This window comes from Stylophora pistillata, chromosome 2, assembly GCF_964205215.1.
Source record: "Stylophora pistillata chromosome 2, jaStyPist1.2, whole genome shotgun sequence".
Taxonomy (NCBI): Eukaryota; Metazoa; Cnidaria; class Anthozoa; order Scleractinia; family Pocilloporidae; genus Stylophora; species Stylophora pistillata.
Window position 1 is genome coordinate 43,519,743 of NC_142520.1, and position 15,428 is coordinate 43,535,170.

At 37.8% G+C, this 15,428-nt stretch overlaps 2 protein-coding genes and 1 long non-coding RNA gene across 3 annotated transcripts in view; all 3 read left to right on the forward strand.

The window, feature by feature from the left end:
- The window catches only part of LOC148739675 (uncharacterized), a 53,791-nt gene extending 51,385 nt beyond the window's left edge, over positions 1 to 2,406 (forward strand). Inside the window, exon 5 of the mRNA XM_088749533.1 lies at positions 2,331 to 2,406. Within this exon, the coding sequence (XP_088605659.1) occupies positions 2,331 to 2,406 (76 nt within the window). The remainder of the gene's footprint in view (positions 1 to 2,330) is intronic.
- Positions 2,407 to 4,683: 2,277 nt separating this feature from the next.
- On the forward strand, positions 4,684 to 6,448 carry LOC148739676 (G protein-coupled receptor GRL101-like). The gene is made up of 2 exons (XM_088750052.1): positions 4,684 to 5,117; positions 5,335 to 6,448. Exons 1-2 carry the CDS (start codon positions 5,023 to 5,025, stop codon positions 6,362 to 6,364), a joined length of 1,125 nt encoding a protein of 374 aa, XP_088606178.1. The 5' UTR covers positions 4,684 to 5,022; the 3' UTR covers positions 6,365 to 6,448.
- Positions 6,449 to 7,517: 1,069 nt separating this feature from the next.
- LOC148739677 (uncharacterized) lies at positions 7,518 to 8,891 on the forward strand. The gene is made up of 3 exons (XR_015996972.1): positions 7,518 to 7,931; positions 8,603 to 8,668; positions 8,811 to 8,891. It is a non-coding gene; the product is annotated as an uncharacterized LOC148739677 (long non-coding RNA).
- Positions 8,892 to 15,428: the final 6,537 nt, after the last annotated feature.

Below are 15,428 nucleotides of genomic sequence, written 5' to 3' on the forward strand. Positions count from 1 at the left end.
TTTTTATTAATACTTTTTATATTTTTTACGTCAGAAGTTGTCCATCCTCGCAATCTTTTAAACTTTCTACGTTCGTGTTAGCTGTGAGGTTTGGACTGTGAATCTTTATCGATCCTCCTGGCGCGGTGCACCTTTGTTGGCCTGAGAGTTCCATTAACGACTTCTTATATATATATATATATATATATATATATATATATATATATATATATATATATAACTGCAGACAGTGCACACTGTTTCGACCTATGTGGGTCTCATCAGTGCAGTGCAGACACGACACTGGGCCAAGCTCTGGAATAAACCATTGCCTGGGCGCTACACTTGTGGGACCAAGTGCAGACACGTTGCCATGCGAGAGTGCTCAAATCACAACTAAGGTGATGAGCTTCGCCCGAAGGCTGCGTGCATGGCAACCCCAGTGTAGAGTGCTCAGTCGCAAGGTAGCCAAAAGGCAAAGCCAAGCGAGAGCTATCTAACTGCAGACAGTGCACACTGTTTCGACCTATGTGGGTCTCATCAGTGCAGTGCAGACACTGGGCCAAGCTCTGGAATAAACCATTGCCTGGGCGCTACACTTGTGGGACCAAGTGCAGACACGTTGCCATGCGAGAGTGCTCAAATCACAACTAAGGTGATGAGCTTCGCCCGATAACTTCTGATAAGTTCCACACTGATAAATCCAGAACAGTTCTTATCAGTAATGGAGCCGTAAAAGCAATGTTTTTCTACTCAATAAATTTAAAGTTGCATATGAACTTTAATACAGGTCTGTTTCGTAGACCGAAAAGAAGTTTGTCCACTCATCACTTAAATTCCATATACACTGCAGCATCGCTTGAGTTTATATACATCGGCAACATGATCGTTACAATATTTAATCTATGATTGGTTCTTAAGGATGCGTTTGAATCTAAGGAGAAAAGTTCGCTTATGCCTGCAAGTTGATACGAGTTCATTGCGTTTGTTGAGCGTTTCCATGTCTGGTTTATATAGAATATAGAATTTTTCGGTAGTAGATATGTTACATCACTTTTATGACTCAGGAATAGTAAACAGCGTGGATTCCGCCTCAGGGGTAGGAACAAACTCTAACCTCTGAATGGACTCCAGATGCTCAACAAACGCAGCGTTGATCATATTTGCGATGTTGTACTCAGAGAGGCTTTCAGTGCCTTCAATTTTTAAACATGAAGTAACGGTGTCGGTATCAGTTGGAGGAGTCATTCCCGCAATTTGCTTGATGGAGTTCCACCATTGGCTAGGTTTGGTATACTTTAGCTGGTTAACTTTTGAAGCGTAAAATCTTCCACGGAGTGCCTTACGTTCTCGGTTTACTGCGTTTCGATAGTAGGGACCTTACGCAACCACGACAGCGACGGAAACGAAGACGTGGAAAAACAAGACATCCAATTGGCAGAACAATAGCTCGGCACGTGCATTTTGAAACTTTGTATATTTCTTAGCCGTCCTATGCAAAACAACAACGTGAAATCGCCAAAATTTGCGTCGTCTGCGAACCGAAACCACGACGGTAAATTATTTTAATTTCCATTTGGAACTCAACGCTACTTCTATACGTCATGCTAAAGTTGACCTGTGGCGCCGTATAAGACAGTAAGCTCCTGCAACCATTTTTGAAATTCTAACTAAGAGTAGAAATTCATTTTTTTATCGAAGTCTTCTTTGGTGTTACCGTCCTGACTGCGTAAGGTCCCTAGTAATGGAAAAGACTGACGTCTCCGTTGCTGAACGCTTTTTGCCGCAGCTTGACTAGCTCTTTAAACTCTGGAGAAACCAAGGGCGCGTCCGTTGCGTGGATCTTGGATTTTTTGACGGGCATTGTAATGTCCAATTCAGTCTTGACGACGTCCGTAAACAGTTGGAGTTTGGCTGCGCAACCCTGCGTGCTCTCTACAAGCGACCAGTCAATTCCGCACAAATAGCGACTGAGTTCGAGTTTCCAGCTAGCGCGTGTGTCGCGGCCCGACATCTGCTTTCTCATAGAGCCCTCTCTCACAGGTCTCGATTTAGTGCACAATATGACAACACTGGGATCTGAGAGTCCGAAAAGCGGAAAAGTCTGTACAGACGTCTAGTGGTACAGAGGGGGAAGGTTCGTTAAGACCAAATCCAAGGTCCGCTCACCCCGCGTTGGTTTGTTCACCAGCTGTTTTAATCGAAACTGAGTCAAGATGCGTTGTGTTAGTTCTTTTCCGTTAACGGACTTGAATAAACGGTATACTACAGCATCTGTATTTATTTTGATTTACTTATGAATTTTAGATTGCAAACCTAACGAAAATTAAATTTTCCATTGTCATTATCAGCTATCTGTCAAATAACAAGTTGAAGAGTTTGCCAAACGGACTTTTTAACAATCTTTGCAAGCTGATATATCTGTAAGTGAAATAATTATTCAACACAGGAGATCATTGGGTAGAACCAAATGGTCAATTTTAAAACATTATTTACAAAAGCACAGTCGTAAAAGCTCAAACATCCTGAAGTTTTCCATCTGATTAGATGAGTAACGGAATGCTACTTTATGCAATTGATGTGCCTTGTTAAGTAATGTTAAGGTACTTGAGGGTTTAAAAGTTGAAGCGTATGTTTCACTCGCAGCCTCACTAACTCCTTGATTTCTTTTTGCTGGATAAAGTATCAGTTTTTAACATATGATAAACCATTAACTTACAGCTGGGCCAGTGATAATGTTGATAATAATAATAGAAATAATAATAATAGAAATAATAATAAAGATTATAATAATGGTGATAAAATAGTAATAGTGATATAAGTAATGAAAATAGTGATGATAATAATAGTAATGATAAAAAATAATAATAGTTCTACTGATAGAAATAGCTTTGCATTTCGATATCATCTTTCTTCTACAGGTGGGGTTGCAATTTTTGTCTTGTGCCATTTTTTTTTTATTATTTCACTGCCGTGAGGAGTTTCCCCCCAAAAAAGTCGAAGGTGGATTTTTCCTTGATCGGCTTGTTTCTCATTTTGTATTTGGGAAACATAGTTCATTTAATTTCTTTTTTCTCAAAGAATGTTGACAGATGTTCTCATGTTCTTGTTGCTCTACATTATGGCGTCCTCAGAAAGTATAATACGCTAGAGTCTTCTTGAGCTGGATTTTAAGACATCAGCCTTCTTTCTGGGAATATGCCCTAGGGATGCGGGAGAAATAAACTGAAAAGGGGACGCCGCTACACAAAGAAAAAACACTTTGAAAGTTTTTCACCAAAAAGCGGTATTAATTATTATTTTATGAATCAGTTTACATGGTAAATCTATCATTAACGAATTACTTGTAACAATCTTATGGTGATTTCTTTTAGGGATTTGTCAAACAATGAGCTTAGAAATCTGCCACCGCACATCTTCAGAAATATTACAGCGGTAGAATTTCTGTAAGATTCTTATTGACATCAAAGACTTAATTGAAAATTTTAGAATGCGTTAATTACAACAGCTTCCTAGTTTATGACAACTGTAATTATGATTTACTTTTAGAAGGCAAAGGTTTTTTTTTTTTTAAATGTTATATATAATACTGTTGTAATGGTGGATCAAACTAAGCCAATAAGTTTGACATTTGCAACAGGAAATGGATCACCAATTGTTTTTCAAATTCAGCTTAAACATTAAACCTCATTAAGGCTCTTGTAAAATAAACTTGGCAGTTTTCGAGGTTAACCTTGAGAACATTATACTTATGTCTGATGTCTTTATTTGAAGATTAAGAAATAAAAATTAGGAGTTATTTTATTGGATAAAATTATTACCATTACCTTAACTCATGACAGGACGGAAAATGCGGGCACTGTAAGTACCTCCCGTTTTCCCATACAAAGCCTTAGAAAAGTTTTCTAAGGATTTGTATGGGACAATTAGAGGTACTTACAGTTCATGCGTTTTCTGTCCCGTCACGGAACTTCAGTTATGATTCAGAAGAAAAAAAAAAACAGCAGCGTTGAAGAAATCACTCCACAGATACATCTGCGTATGTCAGTCTAAACTTTCCATGGTGCTTTCTTCAGGAAATTAGACTACAATAAAATTGAGAGGCTTCATGAAGATCAGTTCCAGGGCTTGGTAAAGTTGATCGAATTGTAAGTACACTCAGAGTTGAAACCTTTTTCCCAATATGAGCGGATTTGCAAACCATATGCAGCTCTGGCGAGGGGCTAACGCTCAAAACGTGAGCTTTTTTAAATTCTTTACGGAGGCCATTTTACATTATCAACTCAGTTGATAACAGAAAAATTACAAGATTATTGTAATGTTAACTCTGTCATCGATTAAATGTAATGTATCACACCCAATTGCAATCATATCATGTTACCACATTTCATTATTTCTCTTTCATTTCTTTCACCTGTTTAAGATATCTCTCGGAGAACAAAATCGAGGCTCTTCCTTACAAAATATTTGAAGGCGTCAAAAACCTCAAGGCTCTGTGAGTACAGTTAATCACAAATCCAAAATAATTTAGAATACTTGAATTGATGGGAAAAAGTTTAACAGAATCATTTAAAATCTGAGATTTTAGTTCACAAATTTTAATATCAAGTAGATAAAAATAAGCTGATTAACAAAGGAATGTTTAACTGATTTATGTTTGACAAAATCGTGAGACCCTGTCTACTTACTAGCTATGATTGATTATGTTATTCGTTTTAGAGATATCTTCGGCAATAAGATACAAAACGTTTCGAGGACGACTTTCACCTATGCCCAGGAATTGCGATTTTTGTAAGTGTACGGAGAATGTATTATTTTAATCTAAGGAACTAAACTTAGTTGCCTAAATTACAAAGCTGAGCTTTCTTACGAAATATTTAGGGTTCTAGGGTTTTTTCTTTATTTTTCTCGGGTTTTTTTTTTGCGCTTTCTTTCTTTTTAACACTAATAAATGAATTTCATTGTTCTAAATACATTTTTTGGAATGAGCCGAATTCATATTTTTGGTTGAATTTCTTTATAATCCAACTTATTGTTCTCCTGATGATTTTTCAAAACTGCAGGTTTATGCACTACAACCTAATGGCTGAGCTCCCTAGAGGACTTTTCACCCAGCAGTTGACGCACATTATCAGAGTGTAAGATTCCATCCGTAATAAACAATTACTTCAGTCACCCCTCTAAAAGGTTGTTTTAATAACAGAGTATGTTATCAATCAATCAATAATTATTAATTGCTTGCAGATCATTAACCTTTAATGCATCCAGATCACTGAGAGCCCAGTGTTATCTATCCGTGTAAATTTGTTAGTAATGCTAAATATTTCTTCTTGTTTTTTTTTTTTCCAAATCCAGGACTTTGGACACCAACCTAATGTGCTGCCACCTCGATCTTTTCAGGCAGGATGCCGATTGCGACTATTCTTTTAATGACAACTTCGCAAGCTGTCAATCCATGTTCCGTAACCTTGCTCCAAGGAGAAGTCTTTGGGTTGTCGGTCTTCTGTCCCTGTTTGGGTCCGTATTTGTTGTTGGGTGGCAGTATTTTTTCCCTGATAACAATGTGGTCCAGTCTATCATGTTGGTGAATCTGGGTATCTCAGACGGCATCATGGGTATTTACCTTATCATTATAGCTATAAAAGACCTGCAATGGTCGGGGGAATACTACCTGCACGACTATGAGTGGCGCACTGGCTGGTTTTGTCATTTCAATGGCGCCATGTCTATCCTTTCAAGTGAGGTGTCAGTTATGATGATTTCTTTGATTGCATGGGACAGGCTCAAGAACATTGTGTTTCCCTACACTTTTGCAAAAATTACACCAAGGCAGACTCGTATAATGTGTGCAGTCATCTGGTTGGTGGGAGGCGTTATGGCATTCCTTCCCTTGTCTGGAATGCGCTATTTCGGTGACTGGTATTATGGCAAGAACGTAGTGTGCCTGCCCCTTCAGCTTTCCCCGCAATTACAAGAAGGCTGGGAATACTCCACTTCCATCTTTATCGTTTTGAATTTTTCTCTTTTTATCTTCATAATGGTGGCTTACATTGCCATCTTGTTGAAATCATGGTCGTCAAGCAAACAGCTCGGAGCGCATGGAACTATTCGTGAAATACGAGCAAGAGCACAAAGTCCCCAAGCAAAAAGAGAAAGAGCACTTGCCAAAAGAGTCTTCTTCATTATTCTGACCGATTTCCTGTGTTGGATACCAATCATTGCTATCGGCATCAAGTCGCACGTCGAGAAAACATTTGATCCACCTGGAGATCTGGCAGTATGGATTGCAGTGTTCGCTCTGCCGATCAATTCAGCTGTCAACCCATTGCTGTATACGCTTTCTACTCCGCAGGTAACAGGTTTATTTTTTATTACTGTTGAATAGGGCATACTGCCATGTTTAAGTCTGCTTTCGTGTCAGAGCAGGCTGACAACTTAATTTTGTAACTGTGACGGTTGACAAAAAAAAAAAAAAAAAAAAAAAATTGAAAAAGAGTTGATTTTGACCATGGAGACCAACTTAAAGTGCCCATAATGTCTAAAAACGTTTTTCGCTCATCTATTTCTACATTTCACCAAATGAACTTCGGTGAAAAAAATTTCGATTTGGATAAAACGCAGTTTTTTTTACGAATTTTTACAAAGTTCAAAATTCTATTTTCTTGCGGTCGACCCCTACCGCTGATCACAAGAGTAACGTGCTCAAAATGATCACGTGACTGATGCCTGTGACGTAAGTTCAGGAACCTCACTTGACCTTAAGTTTAAAACCAACGTTGTCACAAAGAGCGGCAACGCACCTTTCGGGAATTTGAAACTAAATAGAGACTACTCTGAAGCAAATTCCCACTTGTTTTCAAGTCAGATAGGTCAGAACCCAAAATCACGTGTTCCTGAACCTACGTCACGACGTCACGACTCACTTTAAACCGAGGAAGACTGGTGCGAATGGTGGACCAAAATGGCGGTAAATTGGAATGTCTTTAAGAAATTAGAAAAAAATTGCGTTTTATCCAAATCGAAAATTTTTTTCGCAGAAGTTCATCTGGTGAAATGTAGAATTAGATGAGCGAAAAACATTTTTTGATATTATGGGCAATTTGAATATAATAGAGATTAGTATATACTAAAACAGTGGATAGCGTTGAAGGCGCGCTCTGATTGGCTAGTCAAACTCCGAATATCCTTTGCTATTTACCTCCGAGCAACTCGGGAAAAAATGGCGTGCCGGTTTGCATCCGTGACAAGCGAATAAATCACTCAAATAACGACGAAGCAGTCCCTGAAAACACAGAGAAAGCGACTAAATTTGGTTTGGCCGTGTTTAAAGGTAATGGTAACCGGGAGTTTATCGATAAACCCAATGAGAAAAAGGTTTTGTTTACAAATGCAAATTAATCTTGCGTAACCTCACTTGATCACTTGAAAATCAAAGTTGAATGGTATTTTTTACAGAATGGTTTCAAATACAGAAAGAGTTTGCGACACCATTTGAATAAATGTCGCCTCCAGAGCTAAACAAATGTCTTAGGAAATTTTATCTGTCAGCGAAAAAACGTGACGGCAGTTTTTACAACAAAAAATCACCTACCGCGATCCCAGCCGCGTTAGATCGTTACGCGCGGGAAAATGTTGGAATCGTTGCTGGAATGTATGAATTAAAATAATTTTTTGGTTGTGTATATTATCTCACTGTTTTAGTATATACTAAAACAACTATTCACCTCAGTGTCGGTGGTTAGCGGTGGATATTTACCTCGCCGCTTCGCGGCTTGGTAAATATCCACCACTAACCACCTCCACTTCGGTGAATAGTTGTTAATTATTCAAGAGTCTCACACTAACTATCCCATAAATTTCTGATGTGTAGGTGCAAGCTATACTGAAACCAAAACTGAGGAAGCTGTGGTCCAATGTTCGATCTTTCTTCAACAGAGGGCTAAATCAAGAAGGTACAGTTTTATGTTCTATTTTAAAATACAATGATAACAATAATGGTGTTCCACACCTCGAAATAAACAAACTTTAAGGTTTAACAATTTTTGTGCAAGTTTTCTGTTAGTGCCTTGGTTCAAATTTTTTTGCGTTGAGGGCTTTCAAGGGGGATAAGAGTGAAAATGCTTTGAAATGGTAAAAAGTGATCTGTATTTTTTCATTTTTTATTTTGATTAACTGAGAAAATTATTGAAATGAGCAAAATGGGATTGTAATGAAGAACACGAGGAGCTAAAGCACGAACAGGCAAGGGAGTGACTCTGAATTCAAGGGTAGAAATAGGGGCTAAGGAAGTTTCATGGGGGAAGGGGGGCTTCGGTGGTAGAAATCCTTATTTCAATTAAATTTATGGAGATTGGTATCTCCAAAACCATGTTCTTGGAATGTTGAAACAAATTGGTGCCATTTACCAAACCCATTTTAATAGAAATATGAGCGGACATTTTTAAGTTACTATCAAAATATAAAGCGATAAATCTCTGTCTTCAGTTTCAAGGTAAAGATACAAATCTGACTAGTAGAATGTTTTTCATTGTAATAACTGTTTGGATAAGCCTGGCAGTGGCTTATTCTCTGTTTGGATCATAGAAGATCGAGACAGATTTATTGTTGTTGTTTTATGAAATAGAAGAAGCAGAAAATGATCAGCAGGGACATTTTGGAAATGAAGGTGCACATGCTAACAACGAGGAGGGTAAAGATATAGTTCTTCTCAATGTAATTACCTATGAAATATCCCCTGTCTTCCTCAGCAACCTTTTGTAATGTCACTTATCTATACTTTCTTTTCTTCCCTTTTATAATCTTTTTTTTTTCGCCTATTTTTTTGCCCATAGGAGAACATATTGAAATGCAAGAAATAGAATACCATGAAATCCCAGTAGAGGAAGTCCCTGAATTGCCTCAGCCGCAACTAGGTCAGTACTCCGTCTGTGTACTTATATTAAAACAGCACTTTGCAAAAATTAAATTAAAACAATCAAATGGGAAAAATACCAAGGAAATTATTACACTCGAAAAATTTGCAACCATAATACTGATGTTGATGGTTATGCCGGGATTGACTTTGTAGCTCAACTTCCTTGGCAGGTATATGTAGCCTAATTAACTAAATTTACCAGAATATTTGCAAATTCAATTTGAAATACCTAGGGCGAAACCACGACATTCCTTTCCTACTCTGATACATTCTTTATGTGAGTTTGAACAGAGAAAAGATCGACGAAGGGTTTTCCCACCTGTTATAAATGTGATGAGCTTTGGTGTTATCACTTTTGGTTGATAACTGCATGGAGAGAACCAAGTTCACCTAGCTTTATATTTTTCTTTAGATAACACTAAAAATTCTGGTGACAGTCTTCCTAAGGACTTTCTACCCCCCTACCCTTGAGATCTCCCCCCTTTCCATTAGTAACCTGCATAGTGTATTATAGAAGGAAAGATACCTTCGTACCCATATACGAAACAGCCGTAGTAAACGAATGATACGTCTATATTGATAATTATTATACATTGCTGTCACCATCTGTCTTCTCATTGGCTAAATGCCCACAATTAATTCTGGGAAACAGCACAACCTACAGATTATTCACTAATCCGTACCTACAGATTAGTAAATAATCTGTGGGTTGCGCGCGCAATGTATGATTTCCGGTGGAGCAATGTCTAGTTTACGGACAGCGAAGTAGGAATGGCTTCTCGATTCGCATCATCGACCCAGCGAGAAATTGAGAAATTACTTGAAGGTAAAGATTAGGAAAATACTAACAGATCGACAAAAGTGGCGAATGTGTAATAAAACAATTATTGGATGAGGTGTTTGTGATATCCGGAACAGTCAAGTTCTCGGTTAGTGTTATCAGCCTCAGCCTTCGGCTTCGGCTAATAACACTTACCTCTACCTTGGTTATTCCGGATATCACAAAAACCTCATCCAATAATTGTTTATAATTTTTCTGTTTTAAGTTTTTGGTTTTATTATATGATAAATAACTCCAACTTAAAATATTCCTTAACTTTGTCGACAGCGATGGAACAAGCCTGTAGAGGGGATGAAAGTGCATCTTCCTCAGGTATTATTACTTGTTAATTGAAATAAAACTCACAATCTTGCAGATGTAAATATAGGCTGTGTAACATAACAAGTTTGTATCCATCGAGAACTCCGCTAATTTGACGCGATTTCTAAGCTTTGGTGCAAGTTTTTTACGCTTGCGTGCGTCCAGTTCTGAATGGAAAGCTAACAGTAAACTTGAACAAAAGTATGTAAGGTCTTCTTTTTAATAACTGGATTACTTAGTAATACAATCATCAATCCATAAATAATAGAATACATATATCTTATTGGACGTTTCGCTGTGTAGTAGGGTTGAGTATTTTTGCGGGTTGTGTCGTATTTTGACGAGCCCGTAGGACGAGTCAAAATAGAAATAACGAGTAGAAATACTGAGCAATACGACACACAAAAACGTCTAATATGTTATTTATAATCCAACAAGCCAAATTTTTATTTCAGTGCGGGCGAATTTTTCGGATATTTATTTACGGGGAGTGCGTGACAGAAGTATGCCTAGCCGCGGAACGGACTTGGCGCTTTGTCGTTTTGCTGTTTCTATTTTCTTCCATAAATGCTGAAATACCATTGTCGTCTAGCTGCTTTTCTTCGTTCGATTTATCTAATAAACTTGAATCAATATTTGCTAGCTATTCCGACTCTTCATCGTCAGAAAAATAAATTGCAACTTCAATCCACTTCGTTGCTTGCGCGATTCGAGAAAACCTGTCTAACCGGCTCTCTGAAATACAAATAACGTGTGATATTTGTATTCGTCTTGGGCGTTATCTCTACTCTACGGAGTGTAGTTGGATAATAAACAAGAATATTACAGCATGTATAATGCATTAACCAAAAGCATCATGTAATGGTTTACTCCACTTGTTCCTTGAAACAGATTATGACGATGATTTTGACATCCGACCAGCCACTAAAAAGACTGTAAAAGGTACAAGGTCATTTTAATTTTCATTTATTTTGAAGGAAAGTACACTATTTTAAAGAACATTAAATTAAGGAATACTTTGTACCACCCGAAGTATTGAATGGTACTACCAAGCTGGTGCATGGAATCTTTGACTGTACTGTTTATTTTTCTGTCATACAAACAAGATCGGTATTCTGTATTTTTAACGTCATAATCACTAATCAAATCACAGATTCTAAGTCTGTCTTATGCATGAGTTCATGAGAGTAGGTTGGTATTTCCTTCCTTTCTTACTGAACCTAACGGATCAGCGCAATCAAAAAACCTCTTATTGGCAAGTTTGCGGTTGTCAGAGAAAATTGCCGGTTAAACTGACGAACAAAAGGAAATTGCACAAAACTAGTAGCATGCATGTCAAAGGTGCTCGTAAATAAATGTCTAATTAGGAAATCAGCAACACTTGGTTAAAACCTTCAAAGGATCAATTTTAGTTTGGCTGAATTAAAGTAAGATAATTGTATGAGTATGTTGTAATATCTGAGGCTCGTCAGTGCATGTTGCATAGAGCTATTCTTGCTCTCGTAACAAATTACCTTGTATTGGTACGTAGTTATGTTTATGTCTACTTGTTAGCAAGACTCGAATAAGTTGAGTAATTAACTTTTGAGCCTCTACGAAACAACCAGCAACTCAGTCAAATGAAATGTGCTCTTTAAATCTGCAGTTACTGTTCACCATGGAGAAAGCCAGTACCGACGAAGAAGACAAAAAGAAGGTAATTAATTGTTCACTATTTATGTAAGTAGGAGTGTCTACAGACCAATACAAGGCTCTGATGTTGATAACCTACCTAGTTCTATGAAAGTGCTAGTTTAAATTGAATTAAATACACTTTTTTATGACGGACAGGAGTTGTAGGTATAACCTATAGCTACTGATGCAACATTCAAAATATATCGCGATTATAAGGCGTTTTATCGGTAGAACCCTGATTTACACGATATCATGATATCGATTTACATCGATAACATGAGGTTCAAGGCTGTTAGAAAAAAAATTCTGAGGGAAAGCTAACACCAGCTTGGTCTTTAGTTATTTTTTTATGATTTCTACTTTTTTTTTGTTAACGCTTTGAAAATGTTGACGGGGCAGTTACAAGTAGGTCAAAGGTATGCACTCATCGCACTTATCCCGCACGACGAGAGGTAACAGAGACAAAAGTTATGAAGAAAATTGTTGGTCCTTCAACAAAATTTTAAGAAGTGATAGTAGTCAACAGCTGAATGTGTAAACACCCTCCAAAACTGACGTTATGCTTTGGTGCCCCACCCAGAGTTCTCGATAATTTCAGCGAGTGAAAGAAATCAAATGCAAATAATTCTATTATTGCAGTCTATTTTAAACCTATTGGTGCAGTTCAAGAAGGAAAAATTAAGCCTGAGCCTGGAAAACCCACTAGCGAAGTTAAAAAACAATGAATTGAATTTTTGAACTCCTAATTGTTTAACATATGTCGCCTTTACTCTCGCTAACAGTGCATGCTGTTCATGAACTTGGCATCTTGCTAGCTGGGCCAATTAACTTGCTTAAAAGCGGGCAATGGGTTTTCTATGTAGACCGCTTCATATCTTTATTTGGCAGGAATTGTGTTAGCCTACACAGTGACTGTGAGAGTCCATATGACATTATGACATAAGTCCAAACCATAACCTTGAAGCATTCATAGTTTATTCTAACTTTACTTTCATACAGCTGGCGAATCTAAGGAGCAGGTGGGAAGCGAAGAGATTGCAGGGCCCAGTGACAAAGGTAAAGGAGAGAAAATGATTTTTTACTGGTCATTCAAGGGGTTGAGTCACTTTCTAGGGTATCGAAGCCTCACTTTTACCTTGACAGTCACTGGAAATATTCTACTGGAGATATTGGCTAAAGATTAATGACTTTTTAAAAACGCTTAACTAAAACAAAATATTACTGAGTAACATTGCACTATTCTATCAAATTAATCATTCTCTGAAGAAGCTTAAAAAAGAAGGTAATAACTGACTACCTCTGTAAGTAGAAGTGTTTAACACCGATGGACCGTTCTCGTGTTCAAAATTGTCTAGTTCCTCTAAAGTACTATTTTATTTGGAATTAACTATTATGGTGGATCTACAGACAGAAAACAGAAGTGACTGGAGGCAAGGGTACTTGCAAGAGCTCTTCTTAAATGATAGACAGTCATCGTCAGTGTAACTTACACCTGTTGATACAACAGCTGAAATATATAGCAATTATGGCTGGTCTAAATGAGCACAATACCTTACTATTCATATCATCTGAATACTTTCAATATAAAGTAGTTCTAGAAAAACGAGTGTTTCATTTATTTGCACCTTCATTGAAAGTCATTTTTTCATGATGTTAACGACTAACTACATGTATGCCAATGAACAAAGGCTGATAGTTTCCAAAGAAACTGTTTAGGGCTGCGTCGGTGGGAGTAACGAAATAATTTGGATATATCAACTAAGTTGAAGTGGTAAATTGGCCACCGTAACGATTACAAAAGCTGAAGTTTCAAGCGTTAGCCTTTCGTCGGAGCGAATAGAGGAATTGTGGGTTGTGTGTGCTTTTAAAGGCAGAAAATGGAGCTACGTTATTGGTGGGAACATGGCAACGAGAAAAACAAGAAAAAATTAGTGTAATGAAAAGCGTTTGTCGATCCCTGTGGGATTTAGACTGCCGGTTTGAAAGATGAACTTTTGTTCACGATTTTTACGGCTTTCCGTGCTACCTAAGTGTAAGGAAAGACCGCAGATTGCTATATGTTGCTTAGAATGATTAGGTAAATTAAAATGTCTAGCGACTGGTTTCGATGTGTCCTTTTCATTCCTTTCCACGTCTCGAAGGTGTTCTCGGAATCGGTCACCTAGCCTTCTGCCTGTTTCGCCGATGTATATCTTTTTGCAATAAGTGCAAGTTATGCAATAGATTACATTGGCGGAGGTACACGTGAAGTGATCGGTGATCTTAATGGATCGTTTAAGTCCCGATATTTTATCAGTGTTGTGAATGAAAGGACACGTTTTGCATCGTGCACGAGTGCATTTAAAAGTGCCTGGTTGGTCATTAGTCTGAAAAGAACTTCTGACCAAAAAATTGCCTATGTTTTTGTCGCGTTTCAATGAAATGAGGGGAGGCTGCGAAAAGATAGTGCTTGTCTCTGGATCGTTTTGAAGTAATTTAAAGTTTTTAAGAATGATGGATTTAACTGAATGGTTGTGAAGGTGAAACGTGAGAGTGAATGGAATGCGGTCGGAATCTTCCTTATGCGACGTTTGTAGTGCTGAATGTCGATCAATAAGTTGGGCGCGGTGGTAACCCGCTTGAACGACAGAAACAGGGTAACCACGTTTATCGAAAAATTGGCACATCGACTCTTATTTGTGGTGGAAATCAGAGTCATCACTGCATAAACCAGTTTGTTAGTTTTTAATTTGATAGCGGGCAGTTGGCCGGGTCATCTATAAACACCCTAGTAACTAGTTGACGACGTGTTAGCCTATGCAGTGACAGTGACTGCAGTTCTCGATGAAATCCTATGCAACTTTATAACAACTTTACTTTCACACAGCTAGTGAATCTGAGGAGCAGGTGGAGAAAGAAGAGATTCCAGGGCCTAGCGACAAAGGTAAAGGAGAGAATAGTTTTGATAAGTTACTCGAGATGCCAAGGCACCCTGTTATTGAAGAATCTCTTTTATCTTATAAGTCACAGGAAAAGCTATAGTGGAGAATTTTCCAAACACATTCGTAAAACAAAAGAATTTGTTGAAGATTGGGTAACACAAGACTGAACGACTGAGGGCTCGTGTCCTTTTCATCAAATAAAGAATTTTTTTTGAAAGAAGTTTAAGAAGAAAAGTAGGTAATAGTTGACCCCTTATGTAAAAGTTTCGAAGGTTCTAATCAAATCTATATAATTGAATTAACACAATCTATTCTAAATCTATTTGCGCAGGTGATGAAGAAAGTAAGCCTGAGCCTAAAGAGCCAACTGGAAAAGGTAAAAAAAATTAATCGCTTTTCAGGAACTTGAGACTGTCCAACATATCTTGCATTTATTCCCGCCTACAGGACAAGCTTTTTCGTAACTTAACATCCAGCTGAGCCAATTTTCTGGCTTGATAGCGGGCAGTGAGTCAGATGTATATCAAGGCTCCCGTATCTATATGAAGGCATTTGTGTTAGACAACGCAGTGAAAATGACTGTAATTCTCGATGAAATCCTTAAAGGAACTTATAATTCATTCTAATGAACAACTTTGCTTTCACGCAGCTGGTGAACCTGAGGAGCAGATGGAGAGTGAAGAGATTCCAGTGTCTAGTGACCAAGGTAAAGGAGACAGAGAGAGTGGTTATTGATTAGTCCTTAGGAGGTTAAGGCGCTATCTTAATATTATCGAATATTCAGGTTATGTGCTGTCCC